The 16,158-nt window shown below is 42.8% G+C and overlaps 1 protein-coding gene across 1 annotated transcript in view; it reads left to right on the forward strand.

Moving 5' to 3' along the window:
• Positions 1–16,158, forward strand: part of adgrb2 (adhesion G protein-coupled receptor B2) — a 258,721-nt gene that overhangs the window by 198,181 nt on the left and 44,382 nt on the right. The window contains exons 17-21 of the mRNA XM_069681026.1: positions 1,648–1,751; positions 2,131–2,233; positions 3,684–3,834; positions 7,946–8,015; positions 10,377–10,443. Of these exons, the coding sequence (XP_069537127.1) occupies positions 1,648–1,751; positions 2,131–2,233; positions 3,684–3,834; positions 7,946–8,015; positions 10,377–10,443 (495 nt within the window). The remainder of the gene's footprint in view (positions 1–1,647; positions 1,752–2,130; positions 2,234–3,683; positions 3,835–7,945; positions 8,016–10,376; positions 10,444–16,158) is intronic.

The raw sequence follows: 16,158 nt of genomic DNA on the forward strand, positions 1-16,158 counted from the left end.
GGAAATGTGCCAGCGTTTACTTCAATCTATACAAGTGAAAAAACAAACTCTCACACATCAATCTGTTTGGATGGTTGTACAGGTGAGCTGCTGCCTGTCACACCTCCTCTGCTGCAGTTAAGTCAACTGCAGGGTCGGGGGCAGTGGCATTTTGGGGACGTCTCGCAGACACCCCCTGCGGCTCCTTACAGAAGTGTTAGCCCCCAACCGATCCAAAGCAAGAAGCTGTCTTTTTCGGCCTCTTCTCCTGGTTCCTTCTACATTATTCTTAGCGCTATACATCCAGCTATGAGCTTTTAGACCATTTTTGCACCATAAAAAGGCCATGCCTCATACTCTGTAAAATGGAGATGGGAGGTTGGACTCTTTTCACTTACTCGAGTTTGTATGAGTCACTCACTAAAAGCCCTTTTTACACTGCCAGTTCAAGGCAGGATTATAATGCCTCGATTACATTCTGTCTTCTATGTAAAAGGCACGGAGGCGTAATTGTGGGGCGAAGTTGTACCGCCTCTGAGCCAGCATCGGAGGTAGTAACAGAGGCAAAACCTTGCGCACGTTTTGCTTCCACTTTTGCTTAGCTTGGTCCAATGTAAAATGGCAAAGGCTGCATGACGGCGGAGCTTCGTTACGGTGCTGAGGAGGAACCGCAGTGTACGAAGGGCTAACGACAGTCAGTTACCCTTGAGTCAGGGTGGGAATCATAGACCATGCGCACTACAGACTTCCGTCGCCTGATTGGGCTAACTTCCATTAACGCGTTAATTTTGACGCCGCTAGAAAAAACACAGAGACAAACTCAATGTTGTAGGTCTTTGTTTGAGAAATGATCCAAGAGAATGGCCTGAAGTGAAAGACAACTAGTTGATTGAGTCACCAGCTAAGATGGCGAGCGTCCTATCCAATAGTTTCCCAATTCTCCCTGCTGAAGCCGTAGTTTCTTATTGCCTATATGCAATTTTATTGTATAAAATACACTTTTTCATTAGCATGGTTATCTAAACAGTTTGGGCTTCATTATCCGGTTGGTATTGCATCTGTGCACAAAGCAGCTTTAAGGTATTCTTCTGTTGTTTGCAGATGAAAGCAACAAGGAGGCCCTTTGTATGCAGTTCAAAGTCAGCAGAGAGCAGCACATTGTTTTCTCCTCTGATTTAATTCGTCTCTTTTCATATGCATGGAATTTTATATAAGAGCGAACATATGTTGAGCTTACATATTTCGGTCATAGTCGTGCTTCTTTGCCACAGCGAAGCGCAAAATGACTGTCTGAGATTGGAGCTGTGTGTGTGTGTGTAAGCCAATAGTGGCCCTATGGTTATTGTAAAACTGAATGTGATCTCAGAGCAAAGCCAAGCGGCGTCGGTTCATCCAATAAAATGGGATTTGGGGGCACAAGCTTAACCTGCTAATATAACTGCAGTTGATTTAAATCCCTCTCGTAACTTTATCCCACCATATATTCCAGTTCACTTTATATATATCAAATGCCAGACGCCGAGGATGCTCTGACAGTCTCTTAAAATAACCCGTGCAGATCTTTTGTTGTAGTAAAAATAAGATTTGTCTCACAAAGTACATCTGTGGGATAACAGCTTGCAGTAAATATTAACTATGCTTTCTCCTCTCCCTTTTCACTCTCTCCAGGACATGGGTCCCACCAGCATGCCCTCTGTGCCCCTCATGGTGGGCTGTGGGGTCTCCTGCACCGCTCTGCTCATCCTGCTGCTAATTTACGCTGCCTTCTGGAGGTACGTGCACACACTTCCTCGATGATGTCATGCCTTTCTTTATACACACACATGCAATCATTCCCCTGTGGAAACAGTGGTGATTTTTCTCTCTGTTCGTTCTCCTGCCAGTACATAAAAAGTGTATTTTATGTGTGTCCTCTGCTGTGCCAACAACCCAACAAGGCTTAATAAGAAACAAATGGTTCAACTGCAGCAGGGGGGTGGTGATTAGATTTTTGGTAACACACATGACAGATGGCGGAATGAAGCTAATGGCTCCGCAATGTCCAAAAAGATCAGTCCATCAATCTGTCATTAACACTTATCGCACATGTCTATCCCCTCTCTCTCTCTCTCTCTCTCTCTGTGTCACTGTCTCTCCTCCTCTGCTCTGTAGGTACATACGTTCGGAGAGATCCATCATCTTGGTGAATTTTTGCCTCTCTATTTTGGCCTCCAACTTGTTGATCTTGGTGGGACAATCTCAAACGCTTAGCAAGGTAAGGCAGAAAAAGCTGTTCATGCACATAACTTAAAGGGGCCGTGTCTTTTAAATGGATATTGTCATATTTTGCATGGTAGAACCTTGCTTTCCCATTGGTCAAATTTGACCAATCGTCATTCATCATCATTCACCTCAGGCTGCCGTCCTGCACTAGCTTGTAGTCAAGTCGTTGTCAACTTACCATTGTGATACCTCCTGGTGATTCTGGCTCGTACATATAAGGCCAAATAACCGATCCTAGAGCAGCCATGTTTTCTACAACTTTGGAGTAACAGTGCAGTGAGGCCGCTCCCCCATGTGGGGGGAGGGGCAACGCGGGCACTCCAAATACTGTCAGCCAATCATGGCTAAGGTCTGACCTTTGAATGGCAAAATGGCTTGTTTGTTTCAGGAGGAAGGAGAGGCTCTGAAAAGTAATAAAATATGTGTACAATATTTTAAATGAAACAAACTTTACCAACTTTCAAATAATAGAAAGTTGATTGCACAGCTAAAATACGTCTAATCTCAAAGATTTCGTTCTCTTTGGAGGCACCTATGGCGATAAACGGTAATTGCTGGAGCACACTTCCCAGATATCCAGAGAGTGTCGCATCTGTGACGTCCACAGTTGGCTCCAGTTGTAACTCTTTTCTCGCTGACGGTCGCTTTCCTTTTTAGACTGTTTGCCTTCAACTGAGCGTCGAATTTGTTTCTTTTTCTTTGGATTTTCACTTATTTTTGAAGTTGTATCTGTAGTCATCGATCTTTTCTTTGTTTGTTCAGCCATAGTAGATTACTGTTTACACTTGCAGACACCGGAGAAGCAGCCACTTGGCTCCGGGTCTGAAAAACCCACATCAACGCACTAATTTTAGGTGGGAAAGAGTTATAACTGGGCGCTGCTTGTGAATTTTTTCTGCGAAAGTCATGCCAGACACCCAGTCGGTAATTCTGCAAATGCAAGGCTTTCATCAGCGTTGTGTTACCTCATTCGGCGATAGATAATGACTTAACAGACATTTATTTAAATAAATAAAAAAATTATCACTTTAACAGAAAACAGACTTATAATTTCAGGAAAAGTGCTCTAAAACAAGCCTTACATAACACCCAGAAATAAAGCTGTCAGAAAAAATCCCCAGGTTTAACCGTGGACATGCCGAGTACTTCTGAAAGTGGCATTTCTTGTTTGGCACACAATACTGCTCTGACTAAGCAAGACAGCACAGTGCGGTGGTCAGTATTGATCTGAACAAGCAGCACAGCAGAGCTGGGTTCAACTTCCATTCCTCCACACAATGTGCTTCATCAGACTCCCTTTTCTTCTGCGCCCTCTTTATTTTGCAGAGCTTTCATTTTGCTCTGCTGACTAGTCCTAAGAGATGATTCATTACGACACCTCTCACAAAACGACTTTTTTGTACAACACTTTCTGTCTCCCTGACTTTTCTTTCTCTCTGCAGGGCCTCTGTACTGTGACCGCTGCCTTCCTGCATTTCTTCTTCTTGGCGTCCTTCTGCTGGGTGCTGACGGAGGCGTGGCAGTCCTACCTGGCTGTCATCGGCAAAATGAGGTCGAGACTCATTCGAAAGCGTTTTCTGTGCCTCGGCTGGGGTGAGCACGCATGATATCGCACTTTACCACACACTCGTGACTGCTGTGTAAATTCTAGCACCTGAAACAAAAGTCGTGTTGTGAGCAGGCCTTCAGTCTCTGGAAGAAAACTTGTGAAAGTTTAGGTGTCTCGTTTTGCTGGCTATATTCTAGGCTGCAGCTTCATGTTTGATGCTTGCAGTTACCACAGTTACAGGTGCTGTTTTTCATCCATCCCTGTTTGCCTGTTTATGCCAGACAGCAGTGGTTCACACATCGTCCACATGGAGCTCATGGCACTCGCACAGAGGAAACTAAACTGACTAACTTTTCTCTGTAATTACTGTTGTCAGTCCCAAAGTCAGGCTGTTTGAGCAGCTCTCTACATTTTTAATTTCGCCACATCCCCATGCTCTCTACTTCAGAGCAGACGCTTTACGCACTGTCTCTCTAAACTGCTGTCTGGATATAGCAACACAAAAACTCTGCTTTCGCTAACAGCCTGCATTACTCCTGCACTCTCCCCCACAAACACAAAAAAGAGCTTGCTAAGGTAGCATTAGCATCTGCAGCACAGAGATAATGTTATGCTAGCTCTGCGATTCCCAAACTGGGGGGCGGGAGCCATGAGGCGGGGGGGGGGGGCGTGGAAAGGCTAATAAACAATGCACTCAGTTCTGAACTGCGAAAAAAGCTTGGCCAACTTTGTGAACGGACAGCCAGGTGAACGTAAGGCTGATGATGGATCTACACCAAACGTCTTAAAGGAGCAGTTCGCCCCTAGAAAAAGCCACTGTCAGTCAAAGCTGGTGTTCTCTGTAATCGATAGAAGCAATAATATTTGAAATTGGCGCCATAGCTGTGGAGAAAGTTGGACAAACAGCTCGTGGTTTCGCCCATTCTACATTCCTATAACACCCAGCGTGCATTGCGCCCCTCCCTTTGAAAGGAGCAGCCCAGCGAGAGACGCTGGAGTGAAATACTACCGTTTCGCTGCAGGCAACGGCTCAGAGCGGTACAGAATCCGAAATACAACAAGAATATACCGATGGATCATTTAGAAAATCTTCGGGTCTACAGTTTACATTTCAAACCTGACGATTTTGAACGAGACATGACATCAGAAGCGGGTGTCCTAGATTGAGGAAGGGCCCATTGTAGAAGCAGATAGCGTCCTCCAAAGGCACAGAGCGAAATTCTATTTTTTTTCTGCCATAATGGAATTAGCTCCGCTTAATAGCATGATAGGACTGAGGTTGAAAATCAGCGAACTGGCCCTTTAAGTACTAAAACAAAGACAAGAAAATATGATGAGTCATCTCGGTTATGGCAGTTCATTGATGTCACCTCTGATTCAACAATGAGGCTGCAGTATAAGTCCAAGACTTGACTGCATTTTGGATTGGAGTGGAAAAGTAGTACCCACTGCCCCGGCCACGCTCCTTCCTTTTGCCACATCCTACCTGTGTGAGTCTTTCTGCAATTGCCTCAATCAAGACTAAACACAGATCAAAACTGGGCATGAAAATGAACAGGGGCAGTCTCAAAGCTGCCTCCCTGACTGGAGGAGATCTGTAGCACAAAGCAAGCAAACACCAGTCATTGAAACGATTGCTGGACTCCATGTGTAAATCTTTTAAATAAGACTTTCATCTTGTTTACTCCCAGGGAGTTGGTCAACTTGAATGCTGTTTCAGGTTAAACATTTGGACGATGCATGTTGCAGTGTTGCTTTAATTTGCATCCTCTGTAAAAGTGGCTTGTTAGTTTTGTCAGCTGAACTGTTGAAACAGTTTCAAGTAAATAGATATAGGACTTTGTTAGCAAAGGACGTGTCTGATAGGGTGTTTTAATGTACATGGATCTATGTTTATATGTGTATGGGGAGGAGTAGGGGCGGGCTTTGAAAATATTTTTCATCTGGCAAAATGTGGCCTGGCAGAAAAAGTTTGGGACCCACTGTGCTAGCTTTTTGTTTTCTTTTTTGGAAATTGTCCTGCATGGCTTTGTAAATTATTTCTGTTGTTTTGTTGCTGCTGCTTGTCTTATTTTTAGTGTTACTGTGGATACATTTAGTCTGTGTATTTACTTTGCCTTTAATACCAGATAAACATTGAGGTTAGCTAACGTTGCTAGCAGAGACATATGCCATTTGTCACTACATACATCTTTGTGTTGATTTGAAGATAAAAATGATCATACATTAAGTAATAAAAATGTTTTGGATAGCTATTTTTGGCCCTCTGCATGTCATTCATTTTCCCTGCCAAGACCTTTGTAAGCCTGAACATCGACTTCTTGGTATTGGTATATTGCCGACGTGATGTCCAAGAGATTACAAGTCTGTTTATAGTGTGTGTTAGTACATCGTGTGTTCGTGGCTTTTGTTTGTGTAGAGACTGTTCAGTATCATCGTGGCATTCACTACAAAACTCGGCTGCTAATGAAGGTTTCTGCTCCTGCTGTCCCTGCGAATATACACTGTCCTCCTGTGCCAGAGGATTTTCAGCATAGCAAATGAAGGCGCTTTCATGAATTGGATGCTGATTGAACCACTGTTGTGCGACATGAATTGGGGATGGAGAGCAGCGAGACGGGCCTTTTTTTAATATAAAAATCCCATTTTCTTCGCTTTATTGTATAATTTCACCAATTAAAGCTCCTAATGGCACCTTACCTAATACAGCCAAAGATAGACAATCTTTACTTACATACACAGTCACAAAGAGGTAATCTCTACTGTGCATCACCTCTGCTCCATTCAGCCTCCACGTCTCTCCATTGTGCTGTCCTCTCAATGCACTACAACCTGACGCAACAGGCACCCGGGATGTCAGGGGATAATCAAAACACATGATAACATCAGAAAGGCATTGGGAAGATGCTTTGAGATAGCTCTGGAAATTACAACACAGCCCACGCTGCCATCACCACACACACACAGCCTGCTCATTTCACGTCATATTGATCCCACCGCTTTAATCTGCCAAGTCACTGATGCCCTTACCTGATACAGAGGAGGGAGACTGTATAGATTGTTGTACAGTCGCAAAAAGAGAGCTGTGTGTGTGTTCTTGTGTTTGTGTGTGTGTTTGGTATGCAGCGGGATTCTACTTCCAAATGCACATAAAATGCATGAAACGTCGAGCCGAGTCGAGGAGATCAAACGGCTTATCCTGCGCACGTCCATTCTGCAATTTTCTCCCCAAATTATGTGATTGAAATCAGTTGCCATGGAAACAGGAGATTTGGGGTGTGACTGGATGTGTGAGAGATTAGCAGCAAGACTGTGCATGCGTTTTGTATAAGGTGCGTGCGCGTGTTGCCGTATCCTACATGGGTAACTGCTAGACTGATGTTGTTGCTGTCTAATTGAAACTTTGCGCGCGCTGGTTAGCGTAGCGGCCTGGCTCCCCACCATCTTATTTGTTAATGTTAATGTGACTTTTTCTAATTGCTTTTCATTTGCAGCCATAATCACAGCTTTGTTAATTACATGAATATTTCAGCGCCAAGCTCATTACGGGGCCCGGCATATTTCCTTCTTTTTCTTTTTTCACGCTCTGTGACACAGTCTCACTCTCTTTCCTTCTCATTTACACACACACACATGCAGACACACACAAATCTCCTGATTTAGCTAATTGACGCATGACTTATCGACCACTACAAGTTATACCTCACTTTTTTATGAACTCTTTTTTTTGCACACTCTTTGTCGCTTCCGTGCACACACGCACATTCACATGGTCACATATGGAAGCGTCAACGTACACCAAAGGTCAATGCAATGAGACAGTCCTGAAATGCCAAATCGGAGCTCCCATCCCTGCAAAGAACTGGGATCTACGCCCAGTTTTCATGCCTGTAGCCAGACCTTTGTGTCAGGGAGCACATGCAGAGCTCTCAGGCTTACCCACAGAGCACACAGTCAGTTTCAATCTCATATACGCATGTTACTTTCCATTGCATGGCTGCTTAGCATCTGAATAAGAAGAGCCGTATGGTGTCGTTCACACTTGAGGACCTTATTTGGCCGACATGCTTCATCGTCCCCACTAATGCTTCCTTCACTCCTTTGTCTCCCTCTTATGATCTCCCTCTCTCTCTCCCTCTCTCTGCTTGTCTGCAGGTCTCCCAGCTCTAGTTGTAGCAGTGTCGGTGGGTTTCACCAGAGCGAGAGGATACGGCACAGCCAGCTAGTGAGTACCACTTCCCAACCCCCTGCACCAAACAGGACAGGATTTGGGTATCATCACTTAATCATCTGGTTTTACCTGAGATTTGGCTTTTAGACGGTGTGCAGGCGCAGCTTCTCAAAAATGCTCCTGCTGCTTAAAATGTAATTCATGCCAAAGTTTTCCCCCTGCTGTCTGAAATAGTCTCCCTACCCTCAGGCTTTAGAGCTCAGGTCTAGTTCATAAATTTGTATTTGTATTCAATTTATTTTGAAACCTACCAGAGTTGGTCATTGATTCAGGGGAGGCTCTGCTGAATATATAAACTCTAAATATATATTTGTTAAAACAGTCAGCGGTTGTTCCATCCCCTGCTTTCATTTGGTGCATTACAGAACACCAGAAGGACGTCCAATCAGTGTTGATGATAGATGTCGTCATGTGACGCAATAAGTTCCTCCGTGCACTCTTTCCAGACCAAAAGAGCTCATTTATCCTACTCGTTCTCCGGCTTTGCGACAGTGTGTACCAGGATGCATTGCACTTGAGCAGCCAAAGCTTTGACATTACTCCACTGCATTTAATGCAGCCGTATATTCTGCTTAAAGCTGCAACAAAACACGGTTCAATCTGTCCTTGTGCATAGCATCCTCTGCACTCACATTTTGGGGATGCCATTTTTGCTGTTTGTAGCTTAGATTCGTAGCCAGCTTGCAATACAAGAACACTACGAATCCAAGCTGAAATAGATTTTGCAGCTACGCTCCAGAAATATGGGGAACATCGGCAACAACTGTAGGCAAACCTGTATACGTCACTCAGATAAAGTTGAAAACATTTCCCAAGTGAAAAATAAAATCTAAAACAACACGCCCTGAGTCAGGTAAGTACTTTTTTGTTAAAGGTTTTATGCTAATTTCAAGCTTCATATTTCACTCTGTGATACCTGTGGAGCAGATTAACATAACTGACAGTTAAAAAAAACTTTTTCTCACACTGGTGCTCTGTGCAGGTCCTCATACAGCCTCTGCCTTAAACGACTCAGTCAGCTATGTCCCTTTAAGAAGTCCCGCCCCTACAATCCCACTTTCTTCTGATTGGCCAGCTCTCCGAAGCCTGCCTAGGCTGCACCTTGTGACGTCACAAAATGCATCGTGTTGAAAAAAATGTGCGAAACCTGGCGTTCGCAGCAGCCTACAGACTGAGCTGAGAAGCCTGGGGATTACTGCAACATACTTTTACCTGCAGATCTGAAACTTCACCCAGGTTTAGTCTGAACATCCACCATTGTAAAATTATACCCCTCTTTAAAAGTTTAACAAATAAAATCTCAGCTAATCTGCTTCCTCATAACTTTTTGTGATTACTTTGGCGAGGCATTGTGAGAAATAACCCAAAAATTCTCCACACATATAAATTCACATCATGCTAAACTGTAATAAGTCCAACCAAGCCGCTTCAAACTACCCACTTAACACCACTGAGACACATAAATCTCTCATGTGATGTTACCATAACTGTTCCAACATCACTCAAGTAAGAAGCTGATTGAGAACATAGGTTTTCAAGACATTTAGATAAAATGAAGCCCACTGAGGTTACAAAATTCACCACCTTATATGTTCTGTGATGGTATATTGAGTATATTTTTATCTCCAAATGTCACATGGACAGGTACGAGCTTGTATGCAATCATGAGTCGTGCATATTTAAGATTTGGATCATGTCAAAGCTTATATTCTGGCATCAACTAAGTTATACAGCTCACTTTGGATTTTCTGTTAACGTTGGTTCAGAAGATTGAACAGCACTATTAACAGCTACAGCTGGGCTCTGATACCCAGTAAATAGTGTAATTGATTCAATGAAAACCCTTAAAAGATGTTTACAAATGAATCCCCTCTCACTTTAGTTAATACGCGGGCTGTATATTAGCTTTTGGGACGCGTGTTTTTCATCTCCCTTTTTATTGAGCTGCAATTAAGACAACAGAGGGGATTCAGTACGCTCTGATGACATCACTGGAGGACACATTTAAACTCATTAAGTCTCAATAGCTCCCACCAAATGAAATTTCACAGGACCATTTCCAGTTTGAGGGCATGTTTTAGGTAATGTACATAATAAATGGTGCTCAGCACTGAGGGCGATATTTGCAGAAACAGGCACTTACCCAGCCATAGAAATGACTGTTTTATCTCTCACTTAGAGAATTCAAGTCAATGTGATCCCTGTAATTGGTTGTGTACTTGTTGTGGTTAAGTACTTGGCACTCGCAGCGAGTGAAATGTGAGACCTGAATGTGGTGAAGTGGTGTTTTATACAGCCGCAATTATATGACTTTGCTGTCTTTTGTGCTTAAAACACTTCTCTGTTTTGCTCCAGCTGCTGGTTATCCTTGGAAGGAGGGCTGCTTTACGCCTTTGTCGGGCCTGCTGCTGTCATTGTTTTGGTGAGTCCGTCCAACACGCACACACTCTGGATGAAATTCCCTCCCTCTCTGGTCACATTGCATAATTCCAAATATTTTGCTAAGTTAGCCTCCAAGCCAAGAGCTTTAAAGCAGCTGCAGCTGACCTCTGAGGATTTTCCTTTTCCCTCCACCCCAGGGTGTCCACGACAAAATGATGACATGAGCACTTTCATCGTTGAGTTTAAAATGTCAGGCTAGAAAGATGACAAATTACATTCCAGTAGACAGGAGCTTCCCGGCAGTGCGACACATGCCTGGACTGAACTCTCGCCCAGCAGTCAAATATCTCACTCTTATGTCTACTTACATAACATCAGTAACTCTGCCCAATGTGTTCAAGGCAGGGGTCTCAAACTCAACTCTCATTACCCCGCAGGATAATATCATATGCCTATCATAACTGGCCCGCCGGAAACAGCACGCACACCGCTGATACTACAAATCCCAGAATGCACTGCAACAGCGTGCGCACCAATCAAGACCTTGGCAGTACAGTACAACGTTACGAAGCTTCTCACTGCGCTAAAACTCCAGCTTTAGGAACAGGAATGTGTGATCACAGACGTGTGATGCAGTGAGAGCTTAACAAGCTGCGCCTGTGAGAGACTCCGATGCAGCAGGGAAACTTGTGTCACTTTTCATGTTGCCAAACAATGACAAATTAGGGCTCCACTGCTGTGTTCCCAACTGCGCATTGTGCTGATAAGCTTAGCGGACCTGGCAGAGTTCACACGGCTATTTGGCGACTTTGGAGCTCCAAAATTTTAATTAGAACTGCTCAGTAATCTGTTTGAAGTGGACGCAGAAAGAGCACCTGTAACATCCAAATAGAGCTGATAGAACTCCGAAATGATGCACTTGATACACACATCCTGAGAGTGTCCACAGCTCAGAACCTAACCCCAAACATTCATGAACCTGCAGCTAAGAAAAGATGCCTGGGGCAAATAAGAGCAGAGTGCACTTTTTTTTTTGCACATTTTCCTGTAATCACAGGTAGAATGCTAAGGGGTTGAAATATTTGCACATTCTCACCAGATTGATCACATTTAAAATGTTCATATTTTGGTTGGAAAAAAAACAGAATATTTAAGATTTTCTTGACCAAAAATATCGTTTTCTGACTGTTTTTGATGCCTGTGTTAAAACTTTGGGAAATGACTCAGTGAAAAACTACTGATAGAGAGGGAGACATCAACAAATGAATGATGCTGATGTGTCTTTTATTTAAATTTGATCTCATTTCTTCTTTTCGATACTCTTGTTTTTTCTGAATTCTCTAAGATGTCTTATTTCAGTCCGTTCTAAAAATGTTGACCCCGTTCGGCCCTCGTTTTAGACCCAGTTTATAATTCCGGCCCGACTCTGATTGAGTCTGAGACCCCTGATTTAAGGCAACATTAATAAATATACATATGTATGTTATTATTGTTTTGACAAAAATGCGTGGCTAACATTCTCCACCATTGCTTTGATAATGTGACGTTTGTTTGCATTTTCACAGTTTTATATTGAAGTAAATGTAGCTCTTTATTGTTCTCCTGCTAAATGGGGTGCATTGATTGCATCTCAGTGGTGTTTTAATCGTCTGTTGTTGTGTGCGGCTGTTCCCAGGATTAGCTAATTTCTCCCAAATGAATTCCTGGGTGGATACTTCCACTACTAAGCCTAATAAGTCTGGATGGGGTACTAAACTTTAGTTTGGTAATTACTGCCACTGCTGCTGTTGTTTTTGTGTGTTTACTCATGCATTAGGCTTTTCTTTTCTGCTTGCCTTGCACACTTACTGTACAGTGCATTTCAGGAAGATAGTGTGGATCAGACAGCGTTGCAGGCGTGGAGAGGGATATGCATGTTTTTGAAGTGAATTTTTGACAAGAGAGTGACAGTTTCTTTAAATGATTAGAGACACAAGGACAAAGGGATTATAAAGTGTTGAATATTCATGATTATGGAAATGTAATTGCTTGCAATGTTAAATGTAACAGTCAGAAAATAGTTGTTTTGGTCTTAAACATTCATGATACTTAAACTCAAACCTTCTATTCAAGCCACTGGAAACCCAAATCCGCAATAGGCTTCTAACTATGTAATATAGGATCTTATATTTGTAATAGTAACCATTAAAAAAAATGCATTTCCAACTTTGAAAATATTGCCATTTAAGTCTCAGTAAACTTTCCTTATATTGGGTTTGAATAGGGTGTGGCTTTGCTCAGGTAATTGCCGTAAAATTTGGTGTATAAGGCGCACTTTTAATACGTCCTATATGCGTCTTATATTCCGGATTTTACGGTACATACACAAGTAATCACATAATACAATTCGGAAAGTCACATGGCTGTTTTCACCCAGCGTTAGCGTTAGCTAGGTTTGCTGCGGTTATGTGACGCCAACCGCGGGGTGGACCAAGTGAACGTCATCACCGATTTTTTATTTTGAAATATAAACCCAGTGATTGTGCTAGGTACGCATCCAGCGCCTCTAGCGCTTTAAAATCAAAAGGGACGCAGTAAACTCACTATCCATACGTCCCAGGGAAGCACCTCACCGCTGTTTCAACCGTCTGTGCATCTAATCTGTGTAGACGAGCCAGTGTGCAGACTCGCGACATGCTAGTTTAGCTGCTACAACAACAACTAGCCCGTCACCATGGATTCCATTTCAACAAATAGGATACGAACTCAGCAGTGATAAGAAACTCGCATTTCCACCATTCATGATGATGTTTTGCTGTCTGGGACGCACTGGACGCGCTGTAGTGAAAAAACACAAAACAACAGCGGTTAGAAAAATTGAGTACCGTCGCAGCCCTAGTGTTAGCAATGTCTGCAGGCTAAATATTGTCGACCGCAGTTTGTTGGCTGTTGGAGTTTAGCTCAGTTATAATGTAGGACTAGTTGTAATGTTATAATATGGTGCTATTGACCCGTCATTTAGGGGAATCTCAGCTAACATTGCATGTGTATGCTAACTGCAAACTGTGATACAGATAGCAAAGCATTTAGTAACTTAGCATGAAGCAACCAGTTATAGTAGCTTATATTCAGACGGCCAGGTTCCTGCTTCCTTCACTAAATTTGACATCTCTCAACTGTTAAGGGCCACACCTACAGTCTTGAGAAATGCTGTAAACATCAAATGAGCTGTTATGTTAATAGTTCTGAAGGTTATTCTCACTCATGTTTACCTAGATGTTTAGTGATTAACTCAACTTTGATGTTATTTATGTAATTTTACTTTTAATTTATTTTTCAGAGGCTTTAAAAGAAAGGTTTGCCTCTTTTGGTCTCCATTTACACGAGCTCAAAGGTCACAGCCATTATGTTAAATCAAAGGACAGTTGTCCTCATTCGTTGTTTGTCAGTGTTTCATGTTTCTTGGAACGCTTCCAACATCCCATCATTGCTACCTCCACAATGACGACGTACGCTCTACATCCCAGCTGCTGCAATGGTCCCCGGCCCCCCAGTGTTGTTGCTGGGGCCCGACTCTGACAAACAGCTGTAATGAGAGTGGGACGTCGGGCAGAGAAACACAGACCTTCCCACAGGAATCTTCTCTAATTAATGAACCTGGCCTTGGGCAAATAGCAGAGCAGGATGATGCTGACTAACAGAGCCGGGGCCAGACATGACCGGCATGACAATGGCGCTCTCACAATCCGGCACATTGGAGGTAGTTTTCAGCGGCGGCAGCAAACACATCAGAGGGAAGGAGATCAGAGAGAGACGGAGTTTTTAGCAATTTGCAAAAAAGCTGCCAGATGTACTTTGGATGTAGCGAAGAAATAAGCTTCAAGTAAAAATCCAGCTTCTGCAAAAGTGGAAATTCGACTGACCACATGAAAGTCAGACTTTAAATGCTCCTTCCTTTAGGATTTCTAGCAGCCGTGTATGGAATCTATAAAACTCTCCTGCCCGGCCAGATGCTGCTCTTGGTGACAGATGAAGGAAGGAATCCAGGCAGACATTCTGTTTAGCTTGTTAGAATGTGAATGCATTGAATGCAGTATAGATGTGTGTGTGAATGTCATTTTTTTTTTTTGCAGTTCAGCTCACCGCTGACATGAATAACCAAACAGAGGCTCCACAGAGAAACCCATACAGGGGGAAAGAAAGAGTATGGGTGAATTTTGCAAGGATTAGAAGGAACATGTCACCAGCATGGAAAATCTCCAAAATGGGCAGGATTTCAAGGCAGAGGTCTGCATGTGGCAAACCTTGGCTCAGATCTGTGTGTGCGTCAGTGTATCTAATAGAATCTTGATCACTGGGTCACTATGGCCAGATGTTTGGCAGGCTTAGCTACGGACTCCTCATTAGTAAGGGAAGCCGGGATGAGACACCGAAAATATTAGTTTCCCCCCGCTTTCTTAAGGAAGTCCAACATTTGTAATGAAGCCCCTGCTGTTTGAGGGCGCTCTGCTGAGGGAACTAATCCCACCAAAATGGAAACAAATGTGAGCATTACACGTTACCAGATACGGAGGGGGTTGTAGTGGTGAAACGGAAACACTGACATGAGAGTAAAATGTCCTCACCAGACACCTGAACAGATGTGATTGGCAGTTACGTTCCACTTAGCTGTGAATGAGCCAATAAGAGTAAAGCAAATTGCAAACTGTAGAGGCGATTCAGCCAACGTAAGCACTACTTCAGTGCTCTGCCTGAACTCACGCTATGCTTCTAGGTATATACATTTGAATACTTTTGTAAGAAGTGGTTTACAACAATTACCGTAAAATCCAGAATATAAATTGCACCAGAATATAAGTTGTTTTTGGGATATCGCAGAGGGAAACAGGTTTTCTATATTTATTGATACAAAACGTGTATACAAGTTATTTCAACACTATTTCAATTTATTTTCATTTGAAACATATTAAAAACACACAAATTCCAGCCTAATATTTGTTTTCGCCACGTCGAGTTTGCGATCCTGCTAGCTACCGATGCTGTAGCTAGCGGTAGCTGGCAGCCTACGTTAACGTTGGTTGTTGTGAGGGTAGCGGCTGCACCTGGATGTCGCATGTCCGTGATGAAGCTTTAGCTAGCTTATAGTGCCATCGTCAGGTATTTCATCGTGTTATTGTAGTTTACCCACTCTCATTTTATACTGGTCGCTCCGGTATATAGGACACAGCCCACTTTTTAGATGAAAAAACATCTGTGTGTCTAATACACCGAATTTTATGGTATTTACAACTAGGGGTGAGACAAAATATCTATATTGCAATATATCGTCGTCCCGACTGATGTGGTACAATTATCATATTGCTTGCACCACGTATCGATATTTTAATTATTTTTTAATTCAACGCTCTAAACAGAGTCAGTGAGTGATTGTTTATCTCAGCTTGTGTCAAAATCTGTGAAACTGAAAATTCTGCTCTTCACCTTTTAGGGACATTTTGTATTCTTGATTGTGTCTTCAAGAAGGAGAAAAACACAACATACCAGCGAAGCCAATGAAATAGGAGACTGTAAAAATGAACACACATTTAAATTGATAAAAAGTTGGTGTGTCTTTATCTCAAAGACAAACATACGTTTTTGGTGAAAATGTTTGTGTAACTTATTTTTGTTTACAAGCAATTTTATATGGTACCCTAAAGTTGGGGCAATTTCCTCCTCTCACACTTAATGAATTATTGCCAAGAAATATTGTGCTCAATACTGCCAGGAGTGGACA

This window comes from Semicossyphus pulcher, unplaced genomic scaffold (assembly GCF_022749685.1).
Source record: "Semicossyphus pulcher isolate SPU_LCO1_2020_fin unplaced genomic scaffold, fSemPul1.0.p SCAF_5, whole genome shotgun sequence".
Classification (NCBI taxonomy): domain Eukaryota; kingdom Metazoa; phylum Chordata; class Actinopteri; order Labriformes; family Labridae; genus Semicossyphus; species Semicossyphus pulcher.